Consider the following 21,983-nt stretch of genomic DNA (forward strand, 5'->3'; position numbering starts at 1 on the left):
GTATTATACTTAATATGCTTAATATCAGATTATGCACCTGAACAGTAATTTTTACAAACCAGGGATGATCTTTACTAATTCACAGAAGACTATGCCTTCTGGCTTTTTAAGATGTGTTTTGGTTTAACCCAAATAAAACTGATGTTAACTGCAAGTACAGACATATTACCAAGGCCATTTGCTCATTGTAGAGGCAAAATGTAAGCTTTGTTCCTTTTCAAAGTATTAACTCACCTGAAACTCTGATCCTAGCCCTAAAAAACTATTCACTAATTCAGTTCTCATTTAAGTTTAACAACCAGGAATTAGAAAGAAAAAGAAACTTTGCCCCTTGATACAAATCCACCATATTTTCACTTTAAAAATCAGTATATAATTTTGCAATGCAATTCTCCAAAAATATATACCAAAATCCATATACCAGGGGATGATATATAGAAGAATGCATCTACAGCATTATGGATAAAAAACTACAAAAAAGCACCATAAAATAAAATAAATTATGTATTCAAACACATACTGTACATAGATACAGACACCAAAAATGTATATAAAATGTACATAAAGAGAACAAGTATGAAATATGTACAAATGTTAAAATGTACTTCTAAAAAATGATGCAAAATATATGGAAGAAATTAAGAAAGTGACATATTTTTCCATCCCTAGCAGCACTGGTTCACACTGGTAGTCCTTCCTGCATATCATCATATCACATGAAAGCTAATCTTTACCAAGATGATAATATTAATATAATATATTATTTATATTAATATAAATATCACGAACATTTGGTGAGAAAATCACCCCAAGGCACAACTGTAAATAGGCATATTTATTGAACTATTTGGAATATTTAATCCTGAAGTAAACCTCCTCTATACCTCTCTATCACCACCCCCCCACAAGCTTTTGGTGTGGTTCCCACAGACTTTCCATTGCCACCATACTTTATTTCTTAATATGAGACATGGAGGAAATTATTAAATACATAAAGAAAAAGCCTATTATTTATGTAACGTCTTCAATCACCCATCAAAAGAAGGTTATGTACTTTAAGGGCCACACAGACCTCTGAGTAGAATTCTATAGTGTTTTCACTGTCTATAATTTAAGAATGAGTGCTTCTTTCTCAAGAGATTATTGGGAATCACTATCAGTATGGGCTGAAATATTCCTCATGGTTATATTCTGCCAACTGCCGTGTCAAAATTTCACACACAACATCAAAGTATTAATGCATAAGAACACAGAAGCAAAACTGTTTTTTTCCAAAACACACCCATCAAATAAGGTGAGAACACTGCACACACAACTGCCTGTCTGCCAATGGGTGATCTGAGTGAACACAAAGCTTCTTGCCCTAATCAAGGCACACGCACACACAAAAAAATCAAGAATGATCAAAGGGGTTTTCTCAGCTTCTCTGGCAAAGAGTAATGTCATAAACAGCCTGCCATTTATCTTAGGTTCAACCAAGATCTAGATGTACCATGATGAAATATAGTTAATACTTAAGCTATAATGCTATTCCATGAGGTATAGAGTACTTACTGACTGTAATTTACAGCTTCATATGATATGATTTTTTTTTAAAGATCAGATCTCCATTGGCTCAAACATAGTCATACCTAGTCCTTGCTTAGATGAAATTACTTCAGTATTCATGTGTAGCCTATTGGATCTCCCCTTAGAGGCCAGTAATGAGTTTCAGCTTAGTCTCTCAAAGTTGATGCACTAGTTTCAAAAATCTGATAATGGGATAACTTGTATCTATTTCAGCTGGTTGAAAATGGGAGAGTTGATATGAAGCTTAATTTTTCCATAGAAACAGAGCATATTTAAAAATAGATTTGAGCACCACAGAATAAACCATCGACATGTCTTATACTATCTCCTTTTGGGTTTGCTTTTGTTTGTATTTTTAACTGATTTTTACTCTACATTTTAAATGAACATAAAAATGCAGTTACTTTATAAGTGATTGATCTCATTAACTCTATAAACCTCTAACACCTGGATTCAGGGGCACATTTTTCTCTCATTACATAGTATGAGCAATAGTTTGTGCCTTAGGGGAGCATAGCAGAATTGGGAATCCTCTCTGGAATTGCTCCATGACTATGGAGAGGGGATACATTTTACTGAAATATCATCACATCTGCATCTTCTTGGAAAGTTTGCACATTAACAAAAGGCCAGAAATCTTTTATTAAAAAGATGATGTGTCACCCCTGCAAAAGGTTCCCTCAGTATCCAAGCCAGTCCTAGCATAAGAGAAGGCCAGACATGGGGCAGAAAACAGCAAGACATCAGAAAGTAATTGCTGCCTTACAGACATCACCGGATGTCACCGGATCAGAGAGGTAGATGAGACCTTTCTGGAGATTGCATGGAGGGACCAAGTAAGGAGCAAGACATTTAAAGCAATTCAGAGGCACTGAGCTGAAGGAGAGTGCTGGCTCCAACTTCAGTGTTCTGATATTGCACAGAAAAGCAGGCAAGCAGGCAGGGAGCAGACAGAACTACAGCAAGAAGAGGCATCTCTAAATACAAATGCGTGACAGGTGGGCAGGCAACTGGAGGTCACTACCTGAAGATGCTCAGCTAACATCTAAAACTGTGCTTGCAAGACAGTAGTAAGGTGCTAAACCAACAGAATTAACCCATAATTATTCTATCCTCAAGAAGAGCAAGAAAAAATAAGCAGAACCAAAGAAGTGAGATTCACAGTAAAAATCTTTAAATCTCTAATAGGAATTAAGTCCCATTAAATTCAGTCGGACTTCTGGTAAATGGGTATATGATTGCACTCAGTCTCATAAATCTGAGAGCCTTTGAAGTGAGCAGTCCTGTAATGAAGTTAATTCCTCCAAAAAGCAGCAGCTAGAAGAGAGAACAGAGAGAGGGAAAAGAAAAGAGCCTAAATTTTAAAGAAGGGGAGGAGAGAAAAAACACATCCAACATGTGATCTCTGTCAGCAATATACTTTGTGGCTACCAATTTTTTTTTTTTAATATACACATTATTTTTTCACTGGAAAAGCACAATAAATCAAGTTATTTGACATTGTAATTTTTGGCAAGTTTTCCAGCAAAATTTCAGTCTGCCCACCACACTAAGATTCCACAGAGTTGTCTTTTACTTTATGTCTATATTGACTCCATAGAAATACTGTGGCCACACACTTATAAATGAAAACCTTAAATATTTAGAGAATAAAATAGGGTTCTTCCCACTTGCAAGTTATTATACTAATAGATAAAATAAATGCCTGGATATGGAAAGTAAAATCTGAAGTCAAAACTAAGTTACATAGTTTATAAATTACAACATTTCTTTAAAACAGACAATATAATGTCCGTGTACAGTGGACATTTTCATGTATCTCATATTGCAAAGTGATACTTCTAGAATTGATTTTGCTATCCATATAAATAGTTAAATAGTATAACATTTGCCTTAGAAGTCAAAATCATCTTCACCAAAAATATATCTTGCTGTAGAATCTAGATTAGCTGTGACTACGTTTTAAAATGTTCTGCATTTTATATCACTTAAATGGGTTCAAATTATAAGAAAGTTTTAGGCTAATGTTAGGAATGTTCTGCTGGTACATACTATTCTACAGTCTGTCTTGGGAGGGATGGTGTGCTCTCACTTCAGGATTTAAAGTAGAGATTCGATGGCAATCAATTCCTTCCTATCCTATGATTCCATGAACTTTTCCACTTCAAAGCTTTTCCTATTGCTTTTTCTCCGTTTCCCAAACAGGTACATCTACGACAACAAAGAGCTTTAGCGTTGTTATCTACATGGTGTGCAATAGAATCATAGTAATTTCAAACTTAAAATCAGAAGCTCTCAAACAGTAGCAATCTAGAGGGAGGTACTGCATTCTTCCAATGTTAATATAGTGTGCTAATATATGACCACAGCTGAAGGCCTTCAAAAAGTAGATCATAAGGATCATACCAAACATTATCCCAAAGTTGGAGGCAAGATAACTCTGCTAACGTGAAGAAAAGGCACTACTGTTAAAACAATAAGATACCTGGCTGTGCAAAAAGCAGTCAATTGTATCAATTAATCAACAGTGACTATGTTAAAAGAAAACAGCAACATCTATACTTAAAAATATTTCCTTTTTGAAGGCAAACTAATCATGGCTTTATTTGGGAAAACCTGTATATTTATATCAAAAGAAGAAGAAGAAGAAGAAGAAGAAGAAGAAGAAGAAGAAGAAGAAGAAGAAGAAGAAGAAGAAGAAGAAGAAGAAGAAGAAGAAGAAGAAGAATAAGAAGAAGAAGAAGAAGAAGAAGAAGAAGAAGAAGAAGAAGAAGAAGAACTGTTAAGCTTGCTGCTTTCTTACTCATTATATTCTAACATACAACTTAGCCATGGTTTAGTATTTAAGGAATTATTGCACTCTGATACTGCTGAAAGGAGGAAATCAGAAGGTCTTGCTTTCATTTTGATATGTTGTCCAAATTCAAAACAACAGTTCATGAAGCTAACTTATTTTCATTAACTTTACCTGAGATTAACCACAAACTATCTCAAGAAAAAAATGAGGACCATGTGAATCTAGCAGAGATTGGGATCATTTCCATAAACAGGAGCTACTATAATTTAGTATAATAGTCAAGCCAACCCACAGTACAACCTCAAAAAGTATCATAGTTAAGGAAAGCCGCCCTAAACGATGCCTCGGACATACCATCCTATGCTGAGTTGAGATAACACTGTTCCAGTCTGAGTCTTGTTGGATTGTAGTGACTAGAGCTGGTAGCTCTTCAGAGTGAGGTTTGTTGTGCAATATGGTGTGCAGAGGCAGATGGGAAGTGACAAGCTCTTCATTATTGCCGTCTTCCTGCTCCTGTGACGCTAAGTCCTGGGTTGTTGTTCCCTCTCCATCAGATGCAAATGGAGAGGTGGCCTGCTTGGAAGACATTCTTCTACAAAATAAGCAAAGGAAATACACAGATGCTTTTTATTAAATGGAAAGATAAGATTGCAGACTTAACAAACACTGGAGCAAAGAAATATGCAAATTACAGCCTGCTTGTCACAGTGCAAAGATGACCAATTAACAGCTTGCTGAGGGAAGATCATCACAATAAAGCCCCCATTTTATAGCAAACCTGTTGCTGAGGGAGGCTGAGGTCAGGTTAAGGTACTCTGCCATGGAAATAGCTTTTTTCCATCTTATAAAGCACCAGACTTCCCATCTGGAACAGACAATTCACAGTTCACTGAGAAGTCTTCAAACTTAGTAATGTTTAGGGCTCCAAGTGGCCCACTACATATCCCCCCCCCCCAATCTGGTCACTGAGCTCTGTGCCTCCATGGCCATTTGCGTTGACACCACACTTATACAGCCATTTCCTTTTGCAGGGGAGGGAGAGAGGAGAATTGAGAAATGGGAATATTGACCTCATACAAGATCAAATTCAGGATTTCCAAGTGGTCAGTATTCCCATCTATACATAGATTAAAACCTCTATAGATTTCTATCAATCAGCATAAAATTGCATGCACAAGATCCTATCATTCATATTGCTATTTATTGGTAAGAATAATTATTTCCTTCCTAAAAGAAAATTAATTGTAATATATGAATCAGCTAATGAATGTAGGCAGACAGACTTTTGCTGCATCTGTAGCAGGCTATTCTAGCCAATTTTTTTTATGCTTACTTTCATTGTGGTACTTTTCTTCAAGGGTCTGAAAATCACTTTTTTTTTTAAGTTCTATCCATCAGAATATCAACAGTGGTTTCCAGTTCCTAGAAGAAGAGAGACAGCAATTCCAGCAGGTTTCCAAATTTGATTAAGACAGCTATACAAATTTTTGCCACTGGTCTTATGTTGATTTTGGAAAAATAAAACAGAGGGTTTTGCCCCTCAAATGATGACCCAATCATCACAGTAACCTCCACTCATTAAAGCTCTTTTTTCTAAGTACAATATTTCCCAGCCTGCCCCCAATCCAGAGGGTATGGTAAAAAAAAGTCAAGATGGTGGCCATGATAGTGTGATTGAAACTTCACCTGTTTTTTTATGTATATTGCACATTAAAAAAATCAGGTGGAATTTCAGGAGCACTGCCATGGCTGCCATCTTGATTTTTTTACCATATCCTGTGGACATCCCTGAGCTGGTGGTATGGTTTCCTGTTGGTAAATGCTGCTAGGTACGAATGAAAAGGGTGGTAGGGATTCCACCAGTAGTTGCTCTGAAACAATTCCACATTACAGTGTGCAAGCAGCACAATACCATCCCCGTTGCCAAGATGCAATAAAGACAGCTCATGCAGGAAGCACATTTAATACCAACCTATTTTCCTCCTGACTCAAGGATGGGTAATAGAAGGATAGGACCAAAGGAAAGTTGTTTATAATTACTTATCATTTCAAACGATCCATATTAATTTTGACATACTGAATGTAATGCAGTTCATTTATTTTTATTAAAAATAATTTTGTGCCTCCTGTCAACAAACATTGCTATGGTAGTGTACAGCAGATCAAAAAAGCAATATATAAATGTGTAAAAGGAATAAAACATTAAAAATAAAACACATACAAGACTGACTTTAAGTGCCTGAAATAGTTTTTCCTGTTATTTTATTACAAATGCCAATAAATTGGAAAATAGTCCATGAACTAATATCTATGTTCAATTCTCTGTTATATCAAAAAGTTATATTTCTAATGTACATCATGTTAATCACCACCATGCTTCCCTCATAGCTGGCAGAATACCCACTCCATTAAGATGTGTTGGTTTAAACCAGCTTTAGACAACATTAAGGGTATGCTCAGGGCAGGATAACTTTGGGGCCTCTGTATTATAGAATCTCTGCATCACATCTGTGCCATGACCTTGATTATTTCTTATTTTGACACAGAATTTGGAAACAGATACATTATTTAATTTCCTGTTCTGTGACCGGATATTTCTCCAAAATTGGAAGTTATGTTAAGTCTATCCAAATCCTGGGGATTTGGAGTTAAAAAAATGGCAGCTTCTAGTAAGGTACTCCTGTTGACCAAGTCCTGGAATAGTAATGTGGAAAAGTGATATAATGGTAGGTGTATCTGACTGAATGATTTGTGACTTGAGTAGTTTTTCACAATTAAATGGGGTGTCAGAATTTTTTTTTCTATTTTACATTTCAAGCAAGGCATAGAAAATGTGGACTACAATTAAATTAAAAAAATATTAAAAAGCTCTGCTAATATCTCCATTATACATACAGTTTTTTGGTATTAACCTTTAAAGCCTTTTCCACCAGAATAGAATCAGTATAATGTTAATCAAATATAAATTATTTCAGTAAAAATTGAAATGTTATAGAGATTCTAAATTTTCTAAAATCTCAAGATTATCATTTTTACTAAAACTGTTTCAACAACTCTAGAATGAGGTCTCCACCTTAATTACTCTTTAATAATAATTGATTTCATACAATTTCCTTTAAAATGCGCAAATCAGTTAACAAGGGAAACCACATGAGCATTTTCCAAATTAGCAAATCATTAACTCAGTAGTACTGTTTCTATAGACAAATAATTACTGATTAAGGAGCCTGGAAATCTGAGAGTAACAGTTAAATTTACAAATCTAACACATGCTTTCATGAATATTACAGTGAAGGAAATATCAAGTGTAAAAAAATAATAATAATTAAGTTAATTCCAATTTAAACAGTAGGTTTTAATGTAGCAGACCAAGTTTCACATAGGATTTAACAGCTAATATTAAATTTCTCACTATTAATGAGAAGACTCAGATTTAGTGTCCTACAGTGAAATAATAATAATAATAATGATTCAGCTAATATTATTATTTATTTCTAAATAAAGGCATTATAGATTTCTTGAACAATGCAATATATAAAAGTGTTGATGTAAAGCAAAAAAAAAAACCCCTTATAAATAATTATAACAATGTTTAGATTGTCATCTCTACCATGAGAATTAGTTAGATATAAGTATCATCTAAGAAGCTACATTAAAAGTGACTTATAGTATAAACAACAAGCCGATTCCTGAACATTTTGTACATTTCAAAACAAAAAACAACAGTAATTGTTGTCAAATAAGAGCACGGGCTAATTGTAATATAGCTATTGCACAGAGATAAGCCAGAACAAATATTTAGAATCAGGGTGCAGGACAGAATACTTTATTTTAAAGACAATAGATAACCAGACTAAACCCCCACATTATCCCGCACACTGAAATTGTGAATATATTGTCAGAGGTTTAACACAAAGATGCCTTTAAAACAGTTCTTTGGAAGACGGTTCTATTCACTTGAGCCTATGCAAGCATCTTCCAATTACAAAGAGGACCGACTTCTTCCAGAAGGAATACATTTTGGCTGCTTTTTTCAGTTTCAATTAATCATGACACAACCCCAGAAATGAAAATGTCTCATAAGAATAATTCCAACTACAAACTGCACCAATGAATAACAGTGCACAAACCTAATTATATGCAACTGTGCAGCTGCAAAAATAGGTTAAATCTGTCTAAAGCTCTGAGATGATTTTTAAAGGCTGGTTTGTTAGGCAGTGTTTTCTTAAGAAAGGCCGGACCCTCAGTCCTAATCAGCCAATAAATTATTTCCTGCAATTATATTAAATAGAAAATTATCTTCAAATTGGGAATGTTAATTGAAAATCAAAATTCAGAGTGAAGTTTAGAAATTACATGCTGAATATAATTAGCCTGGAAAGACTTCACCTCAGTTTCATAAACAGGCTTCGGGTAATTCCTCAAGTGACCATTCCAGGGGAAAAAAAAAAAGCTATTCTGTCAAAAAACCAAAACAGTGGACATAGCTATCATCCATCCATCTTTCCTTCCTTCCTTCCTTCAGCCATTTTTTATTTGTTCATACACAGAATCCCCACTGTTCATATCACCGGAGAAGTGCTAAAGACAAGATAAATATAGCTTATAGAATGTGACATTCCTTTAATTTTAACAAGAAAAAAAATTATTTATTACAACTGGGCATACCTGTTCTCTTTAAAAACTTACAAATCACTAGATCCTGAACACCATAAAACTATTTCAGTTTCTTTGCTCATAACCTTCAATGTCATAAAATGGCAAAAACCGCCCCATTCCACAAATAAAGGTAATTTAACTGCAGTTCAGTGGTGGATTCAGACTCTAAATTCAGTGATGGATAGATGAGCAGTTGTGTTTTTACTCCATTCCCATGCATACTCACAAAGGTTATCCAAAAAATAGTTACCTTAGCTTTTTATTAAAGTGCAAGTCTACTTTTGATTTGTTCTGTTTTACCTTTCTTTTTCACTTTTAAAGCACATAAGATTTACCCTTCATGAGGAGATGAAAGGTGGGATACAAAATAATAGTAGTTATTGCTACCATGGTAAATAATAATCTAATATTGCTGTTGCTGCTGTATCTATTTTAATGGATAATTCAAATAAAAACATTATGCTGCAGTACTTAAGATATAACAGACTCTTTTGTAATTTAAAATACAATGAGCGCAATACACTCAGTTCTTTGGGTATATGGATTCTCTTAAGATCTCATGGCCTCAATTACTGATCTCTAAAGATGGTACCCCTGCCTAACTTGAAGAATGCATTTGCTTATTATTTGGTGTTAAAAAAAAAACAACAACCTCAAATTGATACTCCTCCTCTTGCCACACTTTCTGCAGAAACTTTTCTCACTCTCCACACAGAATGAAACACAGAAACAGAAATTAGAGACTGGGAAGAGTTACCCAATGCTCTATGGAGGAGATTCACGCTACTTGCTTAGCAAAGCACAGCCCTTAAACACATTCACTTGGAACTAAGTCCTACTGAGCACAATGGGGCTTATCCCCAGTAAGTATGTATATTGGAGGGCAGCCTGACATTGCAATTAGAAAGGAGGGCTGGCATCAGAGGAGTGGGATGATGTAACCCTTATGTCTTATGCCATACTGAAAATCACACCCTAGTCTGTTTATTCCCATAATATATATACTCCTTTTATATTGCCACTTTGGTGGCTGCCGTTTATAAAATAGTATAGAAAAGGTTTACAGAAATTCTATTTTTAGGTAGGATTAGAAAAGGACTAGAATTGGTAGAACTTGCTAAAACAGTTCACAACACTCTACATGTTCCCATGGTATTCCATGGCATTTTAAGAAGTATTTCAGTTTTATTTATTTATTTAGCCAATCAATCATCTTCTAAAACTGCTTTGACTTTATGCTACTGCTTGGTTTACCTACTAATTTTTGTGTGTGTAACAAATTTATAATGACAGTTACTTTCCAGAAGTTTCTGTTTTAAAAAAAAAAAATAGGAAAGAATCTCTGCCACTTATAACCCCTGAAAACAGGGATTTATAATGGAAGTGCTGACACAACTTAACTAAAGCGGCCTAAATGGTGCTGCTATAATGCACAAAATCAAGTTCTATTATTCTAAACTCTTCTCACTTGTGGGGTTTTTCTTTCTTTCGTGTGCTCCCAGACAAACTGCTGAAGCATGAAAAATTTAAATGCAATCAAATGGATCCAATTCCACTTTCCTAGAACAAGTGTCTATAGTGGTACAGTCATAAAAGGAGAAGCATCCAATTTGTTTGATACTCCTTTTTTAAAAAAAAAAATCATTTCATCATATTGCATAGCAGAGGCATAGGAGGAAATCACGGTGACTGCATTAAATGGCTTTGGAAGGAGACACATTCAACAAAATTAGAAGAGGGACTGAAAAATATAAAGATGTTACAGTATTACAGTATATGTGCCATGATACTTTGAGAGTTCCCACCATCATCACATCAAAAGGTAATTTTAATTTTGTGAATCTATCGCCACTAAACAAAAACTTCATGTAAATATTTACTGTTTAGATGTTCCCAAAATTAATCAATACAAGCTTTTTACATATAGACTATTTCTGCTAAAAGCCACTGATTCAAGCAAAGATCACAAACTTCCCCAAAGTAGTCTGCATATTGATCCTTTTGTGAGAAGCATTTGCTGATAGAAAGTTTTTAGCTATGTCTTATGATTCCAAGGGTTAGGATTCCTAGATTAACATTCCTAGATAACATTTCAAGAGAAAGTAATCTATGTACAGTACCACACAGGGATCCATTTATCATTACAGCTAAACAGAAACCAAAGATAAAACAAAATTCACAATGCAAGTAAGAGATGAACTAGGTTCTAATAATAACAGTACTTTTCCATAAACTTCTGTTTCTTTCGAAACTGAACCACTTTTCAGTAATACAGATGCAACATCTTTTGGCTTCAAAACTGGGTTTTGAAAGGCACAGTCTAGTGTTCTCACCCCAAAAGGCTGGAAGATACATTAATTCAACCTATTGCTACAAATTCAAGGAAGCATACTAACACAGAATGATAGCCTGTCCATTTCTTTGCCCTACAATATATCCTTGATGACTTGCTAAACATTTCATATTTCTTCAGTAGTGATTCAGTTTGTTCTCCCTTTTGGTAATCGTGTTCCAGTCCAGATCTCAGGTCTTAATCTTACTGCTCCTCATTTACATTCTAACCGAGAGCTTTTGTCTTCTTTTAACTCATATGATTCCCTCTTGAAAGAACAGAATTTGAGTACCGATACTACTACCAACCATATTTTTCTTCTAAGATACCTTACAATATCTTAAGAGTGCAATCTTATATGTTGACAGTGCAATCATGCATATGCCTATCCCATTTAATGGAGCATGCCCAGGTATTGTGAATAGTATTGCAGCCTAAATCTATCTAATATGTAATAATACAATTTGTGGCATATGTAAACTTTAAAGCACCGATCTTGAATCTGGTTCTGATTTCAATCTCCACTGTGCTACACTTCAAGGAGCAGATAGATTCTTGCTGTTCTAATGCTTCCCTTTTTCCTGTAACAAAAATCAGAGCAAAAACAAAACAAAACCACCATGGATAGATATTTTTTAAAACCCAGCTCTATTCTTTGCTGTTTTATTTTGCTACTTCACAACAAAAGGAAGATTATGATATCCATCATTCAAAAATGTGTTTTGAGCACCTGCAGACTGAATGATACAGTAGTCTACACTTCGGCTCCATGTATAGATTTAGGCCACAGTTATTACCAACGGGTGTAGCTTCATTTCTTTCAATGAATCAGCACTCATTTTTCTCCAAAAACAGCTCCACAAATCAGTCATAGAAATGATTTACTACACCTGCACCATAGAAGAATACCAATTTCCAGAAAACATGACTTAATTAGAATGGGGGGAATCGAATCTTAATCTCAGTGCCAGATTATTTGGAATAATGTCCCTGCCAAACATGTTCTGTAGCCATAATTCAGACACATAATTAATTGTTGAAGTAATGCTGTAATCCATCTGACATTTAAGAACAAACAGTTACTTCCTAAAATAATAATGCATAATATCCAATTACAAGGGACATACATGACAGGAATGAGACAGTATAGGAGTAATCAACAGTGAGATTTGCATTGTGACACAATTCCTGAATGGAAACTACAGTAAGAATGTGTTGTGCAGCTGTTTGTACAATGCCCACTGGCATCTCCATATTGAGCTGTGTTTCTTAAAAACAAAACAAAACTTCATGATAAAATGCTCATATATATTCACTGAGGCCTATAAGAATTAGACATCATAAAAAGAACTACCAATAACCATTAATTAGAACTTTCATTTTAATCTTTCTGGACAAAAGATACATAAAAACATGAGAAAATAATAAAGCAGTATTATATACATTCCAGCATTCAGATCCTAACTCCTAATTATATATTTTAGTAATTTATTTGAGGTTTTACCTCTCCTTTCCATCATACAAGCTATCTTACAAATTTAAAATCAAAAAATTAAAACTGTAATGTCTCTAATGGCAGCAAAACTCAGTAGAAGCAGGCAAAAAAGACTACAAACCTCAGACAAACCCCTCAATTAAATCAGTGCATGCGTACTATGTATTTAAATAAATAAAACTATTAATAAATAAATGCTGAAAATATGGGGCAAACTATTCCATGTTAGAACCTGACAGGAATTACACAATAAATACTACACAACATCGACTATTAAATAACTTCGTGAGTCTATATCAAAACAATGCATACAATCATTCACATATATGTTTACCTTTATGTTTCAGTGAAATCACATATGCTCAGCCAGAGGCTGAGGAGACATTTCCTAGTTAGTCAATACATAAAACTGGGGCTAAAAATGGGTATGAGAGAAGCCCACTAATGTTTTGAATGAAAACTCCCATACTCATGAGAGTGATCATAATGATTGCTGGCAGGATTTATAAAACTCATACTACAAAACATCTGAAGGTAACTAGGTTGTCTATCCATGGTAAAATCATCTGATCCAGATGGTTCCAGAAATGTATTGCTTGCTTGGGTAAATAATCTCCTCCCAACACTACTGTCACAGAAAATTCCCAATTCCCAATTCCCTTTCTATGAACTGAGGAGGAAGAGTAAAAGACACAACATTAACAAGGCTGTTGGGAGGAAAATAAGATGGCATTTTGGCAATGGAAAATATCCAGAGAACCTACGGATTGATCATATATCCTGGTAAGAAGACAGTGAGGCTGGGTAGGCAGGGAGCTTGTGCAATCAGAAGGCCTATGTAGGCAGTGAGGCTGAAAACTGAAAATCTGGGAGAATCAGATCATTGTGAATGGAAAGAGGTGATGAAGTCAATGTTTGCTAACTTCCTAGGGCAAATCTTGGTAATCTGCTAAATTGCTGATCCAAGCTCAAAAAAAAATAAAAAATAAAAAGTGATGGGCTGGATTAAGGATTGCTTTCAGAACTAAGCTGTTTTGCTATTTTTATGAAGAGATAATGTGCTCCTCTCTTATTGCTATCACTAGCACTCATGAAAAGTGTCAGTGCTGGGTCAAGGCATTTTCTTGTCTCAAATGAAGACCAAATGGCGCTCACAATCTTTGCTAATGTTGGCACTTCAGAAAGTATTTCTGCACCATTCAGACACCACTTCAGACGCCTTCATGTATCTTTCCTTCACTGCCACAATGCTAGCTAAAGAAGGCCATTTTACTGAGTTACAAGGCAGAGCCTGTCTGAGCAGCAAAAAGGGAGGCCATTTTTGGGTTAGCAAGAACTGATGAAAGAAACAGGTAAAACATGTATACGTACATGTATATGTACGCACAAATGAAGAAAATGGGAAAATTCAGAGACTGGAATGCAACGCACAATGTGTTGAAGACCAAAAGATCCATGAGCAGAGAACTTAGAACTCTTGAAAATTAATTTCTACAGTTTGTATCCAGCTGATAATATCACTGTTGCTTTATTTATATAGCTTAAGCTTGTTCTTTGGACTGCAGCTCATAAGCTTTGGAATGCTTTGACTCATGAATTGTTTCTCCTGATAATGTTACATCATGTAAACTACCTCTGTTTAACATTAGCTTCTCTGCGATGCCTGCAATGAAAGTCGTATGATTCTGCCATGTGTTCTCTGCGTATCTGATTTCTCGCTGTCATAAAAATAAGAAAGGAAAGAAAATTGCAGTCTTGGACAAGAATTTTCGTAAACAGGAACAATAGTATGGGCAGTAGCAACAGATTCATCCATAGGTTTTGCACTGCTTCTACTCGTTGCTTTGGCCCAATTAATAGAACATAAAATAAAAAATAAATGTAACCCATTATCAATAAAGAGAGAGGTCACAGTTAAACATTTTCTAGCAATTATATTTGTTATAAATCATCAGTTATCTTAGTTGTTCTACGGAAATGATTTTGGGAATCCCAAGACCTTTGGATAACCACATTTTAATACTGTGACTCTTCAAAACAGAATTATTTTTTTCACAGAACATAAAAGGATCCTACAATGATGTGAAGCTGTGAAAAGCATTTGAAATTCATCTTGTTTTAAACCGGTAAACATGACATTCTTTCATGTGTTGTCTCTGATTCTAGGACTAGCAGAAGACAGATTGCATCATACAAAGATTCCTTATAAGTGATCAAAATAATGTGCAGCAACGGCAGCCCTGCTTTCCTAGCAAAGCAATTTTCTTATGCAGTAACTCGATACGGATTTCCAAACCTGAACTTTCCATTTCAGCAAAACATTTTCTTCAAGATAAGTGAATAAAGTATCAATTTCAAGCTCACCTATAATCATTTCATAGTAAACCATGAAATTAGTACCTTCCTTTAAAATGAAACAATAGTTGCTGCAATGTAGTCGTAGATTATTGGTTTAATTTAAACCCCATCATGCAAGTCTAAAACATTTCTAGCGGGCACAGTATTTCTGATTCAGCAAAGGTTACACAAGCATCAAAGCAGTTAAGTATAGGTGCCAAACCACATTGCCAGGAGCTCTCAGTACTGCGAGGTAGTGTTACCTGACACCTTGCTGAATATAAAATTACTTGTTTCTGCAACTGATGACAATCAAATTGTCACCTTCCATTGTAATAATACAGAACTGGTGATCAACAAAGTGCAAACATAATTACCACAAAGCAACAAAGAGAAAAAAAAAAATCTCTCAAGAATAAACAAATCCGTCTGGCTATCCCAAGCAATCTTCATTTTCATATCCAATGGTAAGTAGAAATAGTCATCCTAACAAAGCAAACAAAGGGTTGCCTTGTAACAGGGTGTTGGAGTTGAATTGTCATAGTTGAAGCAGTAGTAGTTGTAGAAATAATGGAGAACTTGTAATTCGCAGACAATAAAACTTAACTCCTGCTATATGACTGCCATATAGGCACAATGTTATTACTGAATAATTATCGTTATTTTCTATAACATCATCTATGAGATACATCCCATAGTTAATGCCATAGAAAACAATTGCTGTTGTAGTAGTTCCACTCACGCTGGAAGAAAAGGATAGAAAGGCTCCCTTTATTTATTCGTTCTTCCCCTCCAGTTGCGTGTTGTGTGTCCTGAAATGCTTCTCTGGAGGACTGCATGGGGACTTTCTGGACAGCATGGAGGGGAGCCCAGGGGAAAGGGAAATTAGAAAAGCTGCTTTCTCCTATGAGCAGCTTCCAGTAAATCCCTGCGTCTTTTGAAATGGCCAATCTACAGCTGTTGACAGACTATGACGCAGAATCAGGCTGATCCTTGCCTGCTTTTTGGCTCAGTATAACCTCCACCACCATGCGAGCCTCCCTAAAGCTAAGGCAACACGATCTCATACTTCAGAACTTATTTCTATATCTTGTTCCAACACCTCTCAGCAACATTCAATATTGTCATGTTCCCAATTTGGATTAAACTGAATGATGCGGTAACCATTCTCTTTGGTGATCTGATCCCTTCCTGTTAGCAGTTTGCCCACCTTCCCTTTTCAGCGCTAAATGTATTAAACAGAAATACAGAGATGAAGTGCTCAGTAATTAGCCATGTTCTCTCTTCTAAAGCAGACTCGAGTAAGGCTGCTAGATACCAACTTTGAAGGCCTATACCACGTGAGTCATAAACGTGATATTTGAAACAGCTAGCTGTTGTATAAGTCAGGAAAATTAACGATGGCTAAGTAATTTCACCTACATCAGCTGTGCCTGATTTCTTTTAAAAATTATTAGGAAGTACAGACACATGCATGGTTTTCCCACAGCAAGTTATCAGAAGGAACCTAGTAGCACTTTTTCCAGTTTGCAATGATTCAACCTTCAAAGAATATATAAATATCTTCATGCCTCACACATAGGGAAACATACAACATTGTATCTTTCAGATGGTTGCAGACCATTCTTCTCAAGAGAAAAGCAAACTTTCAGAGACCCTGGACCACTAGCACTAGTTAAATGCAATTATACTTAATTAAATAAGCAATTTTCTTAAGTAGTAATATTTTATTATATTAAGGAAAGAAAGTAAGTCAGGAGAAATCCATAGGTGAAATGCTAATTGTTAACTGAATGAAAGTTCTGGGCTTTACTCCTAATCTTACTACCATTAATAAATGGCATGTTTCTCTGAATAAGAAACAGATGTTATCTTTCTAAGTATCCTCCAAACATGCAAAGAAATGCCACAGATAAGTAGGACAACTAGCACAGAACCTCTTATTAAAAAAAAAAAGGCCTTCATTTTTATTCTGCAGAGTTGTCCTACTACAATTACTGTAACTCTACATGTACAGCTGCCTTTGAAAAGTTTTAAAAACTTAATTTGGGCCAAAATTCTGTAGCCAGAATATTGATTGTGGCCAATGATACAAATTATGTGACTCCCCTGATACACTGACCCAGACTAAGGCACCCCAATTCTAGTTTTGAATGGCTAATTTATCTCATATAAGGCTGCCTAGATCTTAAAAAGTTTGGGAGAAAACGTTCTCCCTCTACTGCCTTTATAAAAGGTATATCTGGTAGGAACATAAGCTCTGTCTATAATGTAAAGAAAAAGTAGATGGGGGTGGCTATTATATATAGCTAGTGTCAGTAAATAAATGAGCCAGACAAGTACTGATGTTAAAATTGCCTTGCTTCTAAAATCTGTTGTAACACAGTTGGATGCTGTGGGTTTTTTTAGTTCTTTTTTTTTATTTGATGCACTTTTATTTGATTAATTGTAAGGTTTATTATATTACCTCAGCTAGTTTAAACTCTATTTTTAGTTAAAATGCATGATAAATGAATAAAATAATAAAAAAACATAATCTGAAACACAGTCTCCTTCATCAGTCATTCATTGTTAGCATACAAAACTGGTCCTGTTTTCTAAAAATTCTTGAGGAATTAAATCTTTCCAATTAATAATTGGCTTGATAAGCAGTCTTGAATCAAGGCATAATTATCCACCTGCTCTTGTATGTTCTGGAGCAATGTTTGGCTCACAATGCATATCAAAATATGCTTAAACAATAAATGTTCTGAGAGAAAATACATTAAGAAAAGTACATTTTATAAGAATATATGCTCTAAAATGCATATTTATTTATACATTTAAATGTGAAAAAAGCCTTCAGGTCAATCTGGACATTGGATAACACCAACACAGAATTCATATGAATATATGTAGACCAAAAACAGAGTGATCTATCTAATATTTTTATTTGTATTAGATACAGATTACAACTACATTTTCATTGATGTTCAACAAGATCCTCTTTTCATGCATGTGTAGACAGTAGATAAGACAGATAGACATATCCTTCCTATTTTCAAGCAGATGAATTTAACATGTTTGCTATGTTGCAGAGTGCAGACCACTTCTTCTGAGAAGCATATTACACCCAGATGCTTTTCTCAAGCACAACCTGAACACTACTTGCTAGTAGCTACAAGGAGTTATGGGTGTTTCTAGTACTGGTTCTCAGAAATATTTTAGGAGGTCACTATAAAATTATAATAAATAAAGGAGACATGGGCCAGTATTCACCAAAGGTATAGCCGTACATGAATGTTTAGGCTCATATTCTATTACATGTATTTCTGTATCAGACATATTATTAGGTATGAATAGCATGTCTTTCCACATTTTGATTTTCAGCATTGAAGAACGGAGATGGGGAATTGGCCTTCACATTTAAGCTCAGGTCACAAAGTGATGAAGGTCCACTAAGATGTAAGATCATCACATATATAACATTTAAAAATATATAATACTATTTGAAAAGTGTACCATTCAAAATATTTGTTGTGTTCTTTGTTATGAACACATCTTGCTATGAAACTGAATTGTGGATGGCTAAATCCACTAAAATAAATGAGATTAGGTAAAGACTGACAACCCACAGTTCTCTGACCAGGCAGAACTGTTAGGTAAATACTAAGCAGATGGCCTTCCAGTCACAAGGCCAGACAAAGAATAGCCAAAGTTACATTGACTTGAAAAGGCCAGATGAAAAGGCCTAAAATTTAAATGGGTGGGTAGGTAGGTGGGCGTGTGGATGAATGGATGATAGATGATAGACAGATAGATTTTTGTGTTCTGCTTTGTGCAGTACTATATACATATAACTTTTGTCTATAATAAAGCAGTTTATTTAGCCATTCATCTCTGTGAACTTAAGCAAGTCCCTGAGTATTGAGTTAAGTGTCTGGAGAGTTAGGATTTATTGCTGAGCCTAGTGTAAAGTCTGACAGTTAGCCATGGGAAATTGAATTGGATTCTAATCAATATTGATAAGCAGTGATACAAAAACCATGATCTTAGAGATGCTGAATTACCAGCTCCCAGTGTATGTCTTGATACTGGTGGGAAATGTAATTCAATGGTCTCTAACAGGTTCATCATCTCCGATTTATAGCTGTCATCATTACAAAACAAAATGTCCATTTTTAAAAGTAATTTTGCCTTTAGCATCTATCATAACCTTCAGATAAATGCATATGAAAATCTAGTTTAATATATATAATATGTATATACAAAAGTGTACATACAAAACAATGCACACATAAGTGCAGTTCATATTCTATAGTTAGCAGTTTCTCATGATTATTTTAGAACAGGGCATTAGCAAAGTATGCGTGTGTGTGTGTGCACGTGTATGTGTGTGTGTGTATAAAAGGCAGGAATTGAAGATTGTTTTAGGATAGGTACTTAATATATTAGCAAGATTAAGGCTACAAGAATTACCTTAGAATGATTATCTGCCATTAAGCTGGTATCAACTCTTAGCAACCACATAGATTTTCTCCAGGAGGACCTGTCTCCAACCTTCATATCTTTACATTAGAATAAGTCCCTTCATATTTGGCTGACTAACTGCACCATTAACCAGCCACGTTTACTAAACTGCACTTAAGAAAATATGTGAACTATTAGGATTGTGTTTTTGGCCGCCGCAGGGGATGGGAGTTGATGCGTTTTTTGTATTGGGGATTTTATTCTGAAAGCCACCTGGAGTCATTGTGTGTGAGTTGGGCAGCCATATAAATGTGTTAAATAAATAAATAAATCTCTAGGAAATCTGTAGAAAGCAAATCACACATTATACAACAAAAATTCAAAGAAAAAGTTAATTCCATGAAAAAGTGCTCACCCTTGCATTCTTCCATTTTAATGCACATTTGTGAATCTCTCTCTCTCTCTTGACTATATAAAAAGCAAGAGAATTCAAGAGAACAAAAATTAGGCTTTAAAGTACAATTTTCATCCATGAAACTTATACCTACATAATTTTTCAATATACAAATGTAATGCTTATTCATTTAATTTTCCATTAATTCAAATTAACAAGCTGTGCATGCTAGTATTTAATCTTAGTTCTTTCTTATTAAAAAAAATACAACTGAAACATTTCTTCATAATGCCTGATGTGGTATATAAGAGCTGAGAATAAAATTGCTCTCTATTGTGGTTTTCAACTCTGACCTGATTTTTCCTATGTTTTAAGGATACAACATATGATCTGTATTTGAAAGAACTTTAGTTTCCTCAGTGCTGTCAGATTTTCACTTTGTGCTCTCTGTTGTAATACTTTTTCCACTTGTGTTTATTGGTAATAATTTATTACAGGAAAATAAAATTGCATAGAATGTTCACTGTCGATTACTTTGGTGTTAAATTCTTATGATTTATAACCCATCTATCCATTTGCAAGAGATCTCTGCAATGAAGAAGAATGGGATTTTACTGCCTTCTGTTGAAACATTGGATGCTCACAGATAAAGGACTTTTAGCATCTCCATTTAAGATACTGTGTACCCATTCTGTCTGTCTTTCTTTACTGGATGTTTGTATTAGAAGAAAAAAGAGAGAAGAAATGGAAGAAGACTCCCATAAGATTTAATTGAGCAGAATCAATTGAACAGAATAAACTTCAAACTGGAAGCATCTTCTTGAACCTATATTTTTATTGCTGCATGTCTCAGTGCTGCAGTTAATAGAGCAACTTACCTTAATCTGATAACATGAAACATGTTGTTAAATCAAATAATAAAAGCAAAGTAGTTGCCCTGACAGTCAATTTGTAAGCCATTACTGATCTTTCCCTTGCAATGTTTATTTAGCAGCACTGGGAAAACATATTAGATCTGTCTGTCTGTCTATCCATCTATCTATTTATTTATTTGAATTTATTAGCTGCCCAACTCCAATGGATCCCATGTGAACATTTTCTAGAATCTTTGAAAGGATCTGAGACATCTACACAGGAGCTCCATTGTAGACAAGGCAGTGTGAAGGAAGGCAGTGTGAAAAATTAAGATAAGGCATGAGAACTCTGACTAGATGCCCTGAAGATGACTATAGAGAAAAATATGGAACTTTGCTGGTCTACAGAACTGAGGAGCCTCCAACCTTGCTTCTCTGTATACCAAAGCCATGACAGCAGCATGGACATGTAACCCATTATATAGTTGTTAAATACAAGTGATCTGAATAGTGATTATGTTCTCATCCGGCATACTCAATGTCAAAAATTCCTTCTCTTTTAGCAAGGCAAATCTAATCAAGTGATAAACTTGAAGTGGTCAGATCCACATTACTTTTAAAATCAGAAAACAGGCTATATTCTTCTGTCTATAATACAAAGTTGTTTTATACAGGCTTTAAATAAAAAGTGTTATGCTTTATTTACTTCGTAATATTGGGGCTTTTATTTCATACTTTTTTGGAACCTGCTCTGGAACTGAAACTACTTTGGGATAAAATTTTCCAAAAGATAAATAGCTTCAAACAATATGTATTATATCACTGATACCTAAATACCTCTGCTGTCCTTTAGAATAAATCTAGTAGATCTAATTTGAATAAAGAAGGCACACAAAGAGAAGTTCTTAATGGGCATTTTCTGAACAGGAGAGACAGGAGCCCTATTACATCATAAGGTATATTAAATATGTTACTGATTAGGTACACAGGCTGAGCTATTTTAATGAACAAAATTGGAAATCAGTATGAACAAACATAAGCCACAAGCTCAATTTCCATATGTGTGTGTGGATATACATACATACATCCATATTTCA

At 34.9% G+C, this 21,983-nt stretch overlaps 1 protein-coding gene across 16 annotated transcripts in view; it reads right to left on the minus strand.

Moving 5' to 3' along the window:
* Window positions 1-21,983, minus strand: part of SOX6 (SRY-box transcription factor 6) — a 469,019-nt gene that overhangs the window by 265,182 nt on the left and 181,854 nt on the right. For 11 of the 16 annotated variants that reach the window (XM_088145996.1, XM_088145997.1, XM_025162930.2 and 8 more), the window contains one exon: window positions 4,721-4,958. The exons of 1 other annotated variant lie outside the window; for it this stretch is intronic. In XM_088145996.1, coding sequence (XP_088002122.1) covers window positions 4,721-4,954 — 234 coding nt within the window. In that variant the 5' untranslated portion in view covers window positions 4,955-4,958. Of the gene's footprint in view, window positions 1-4,720; window positions 4,959-5,699; window positions 5,796-20,053; window positions 20,107-21,983 lie in introns of those variants that run through there. 4 more of the 16 variants (XM_088146001.1, XM_025162932.2, XM_088145993.1 and 1 more) reach the window with 3 other exon arrangements.

This window comes from Python bivittatus, unplaced genomic scaffold, assembly GCF_059951505.1.
Source record: "Python bivittatus isolate LINGU-HERP-01145 unplaced genomic scaffold, Pbiv_v1 ctg000480_np1212, whole genome shotgun sequence".
NCBI lineage: Eukaryota > Metazoa > Chordata > Lepidosauria > Squamata > Pythonidae > Python > Python bivittatus.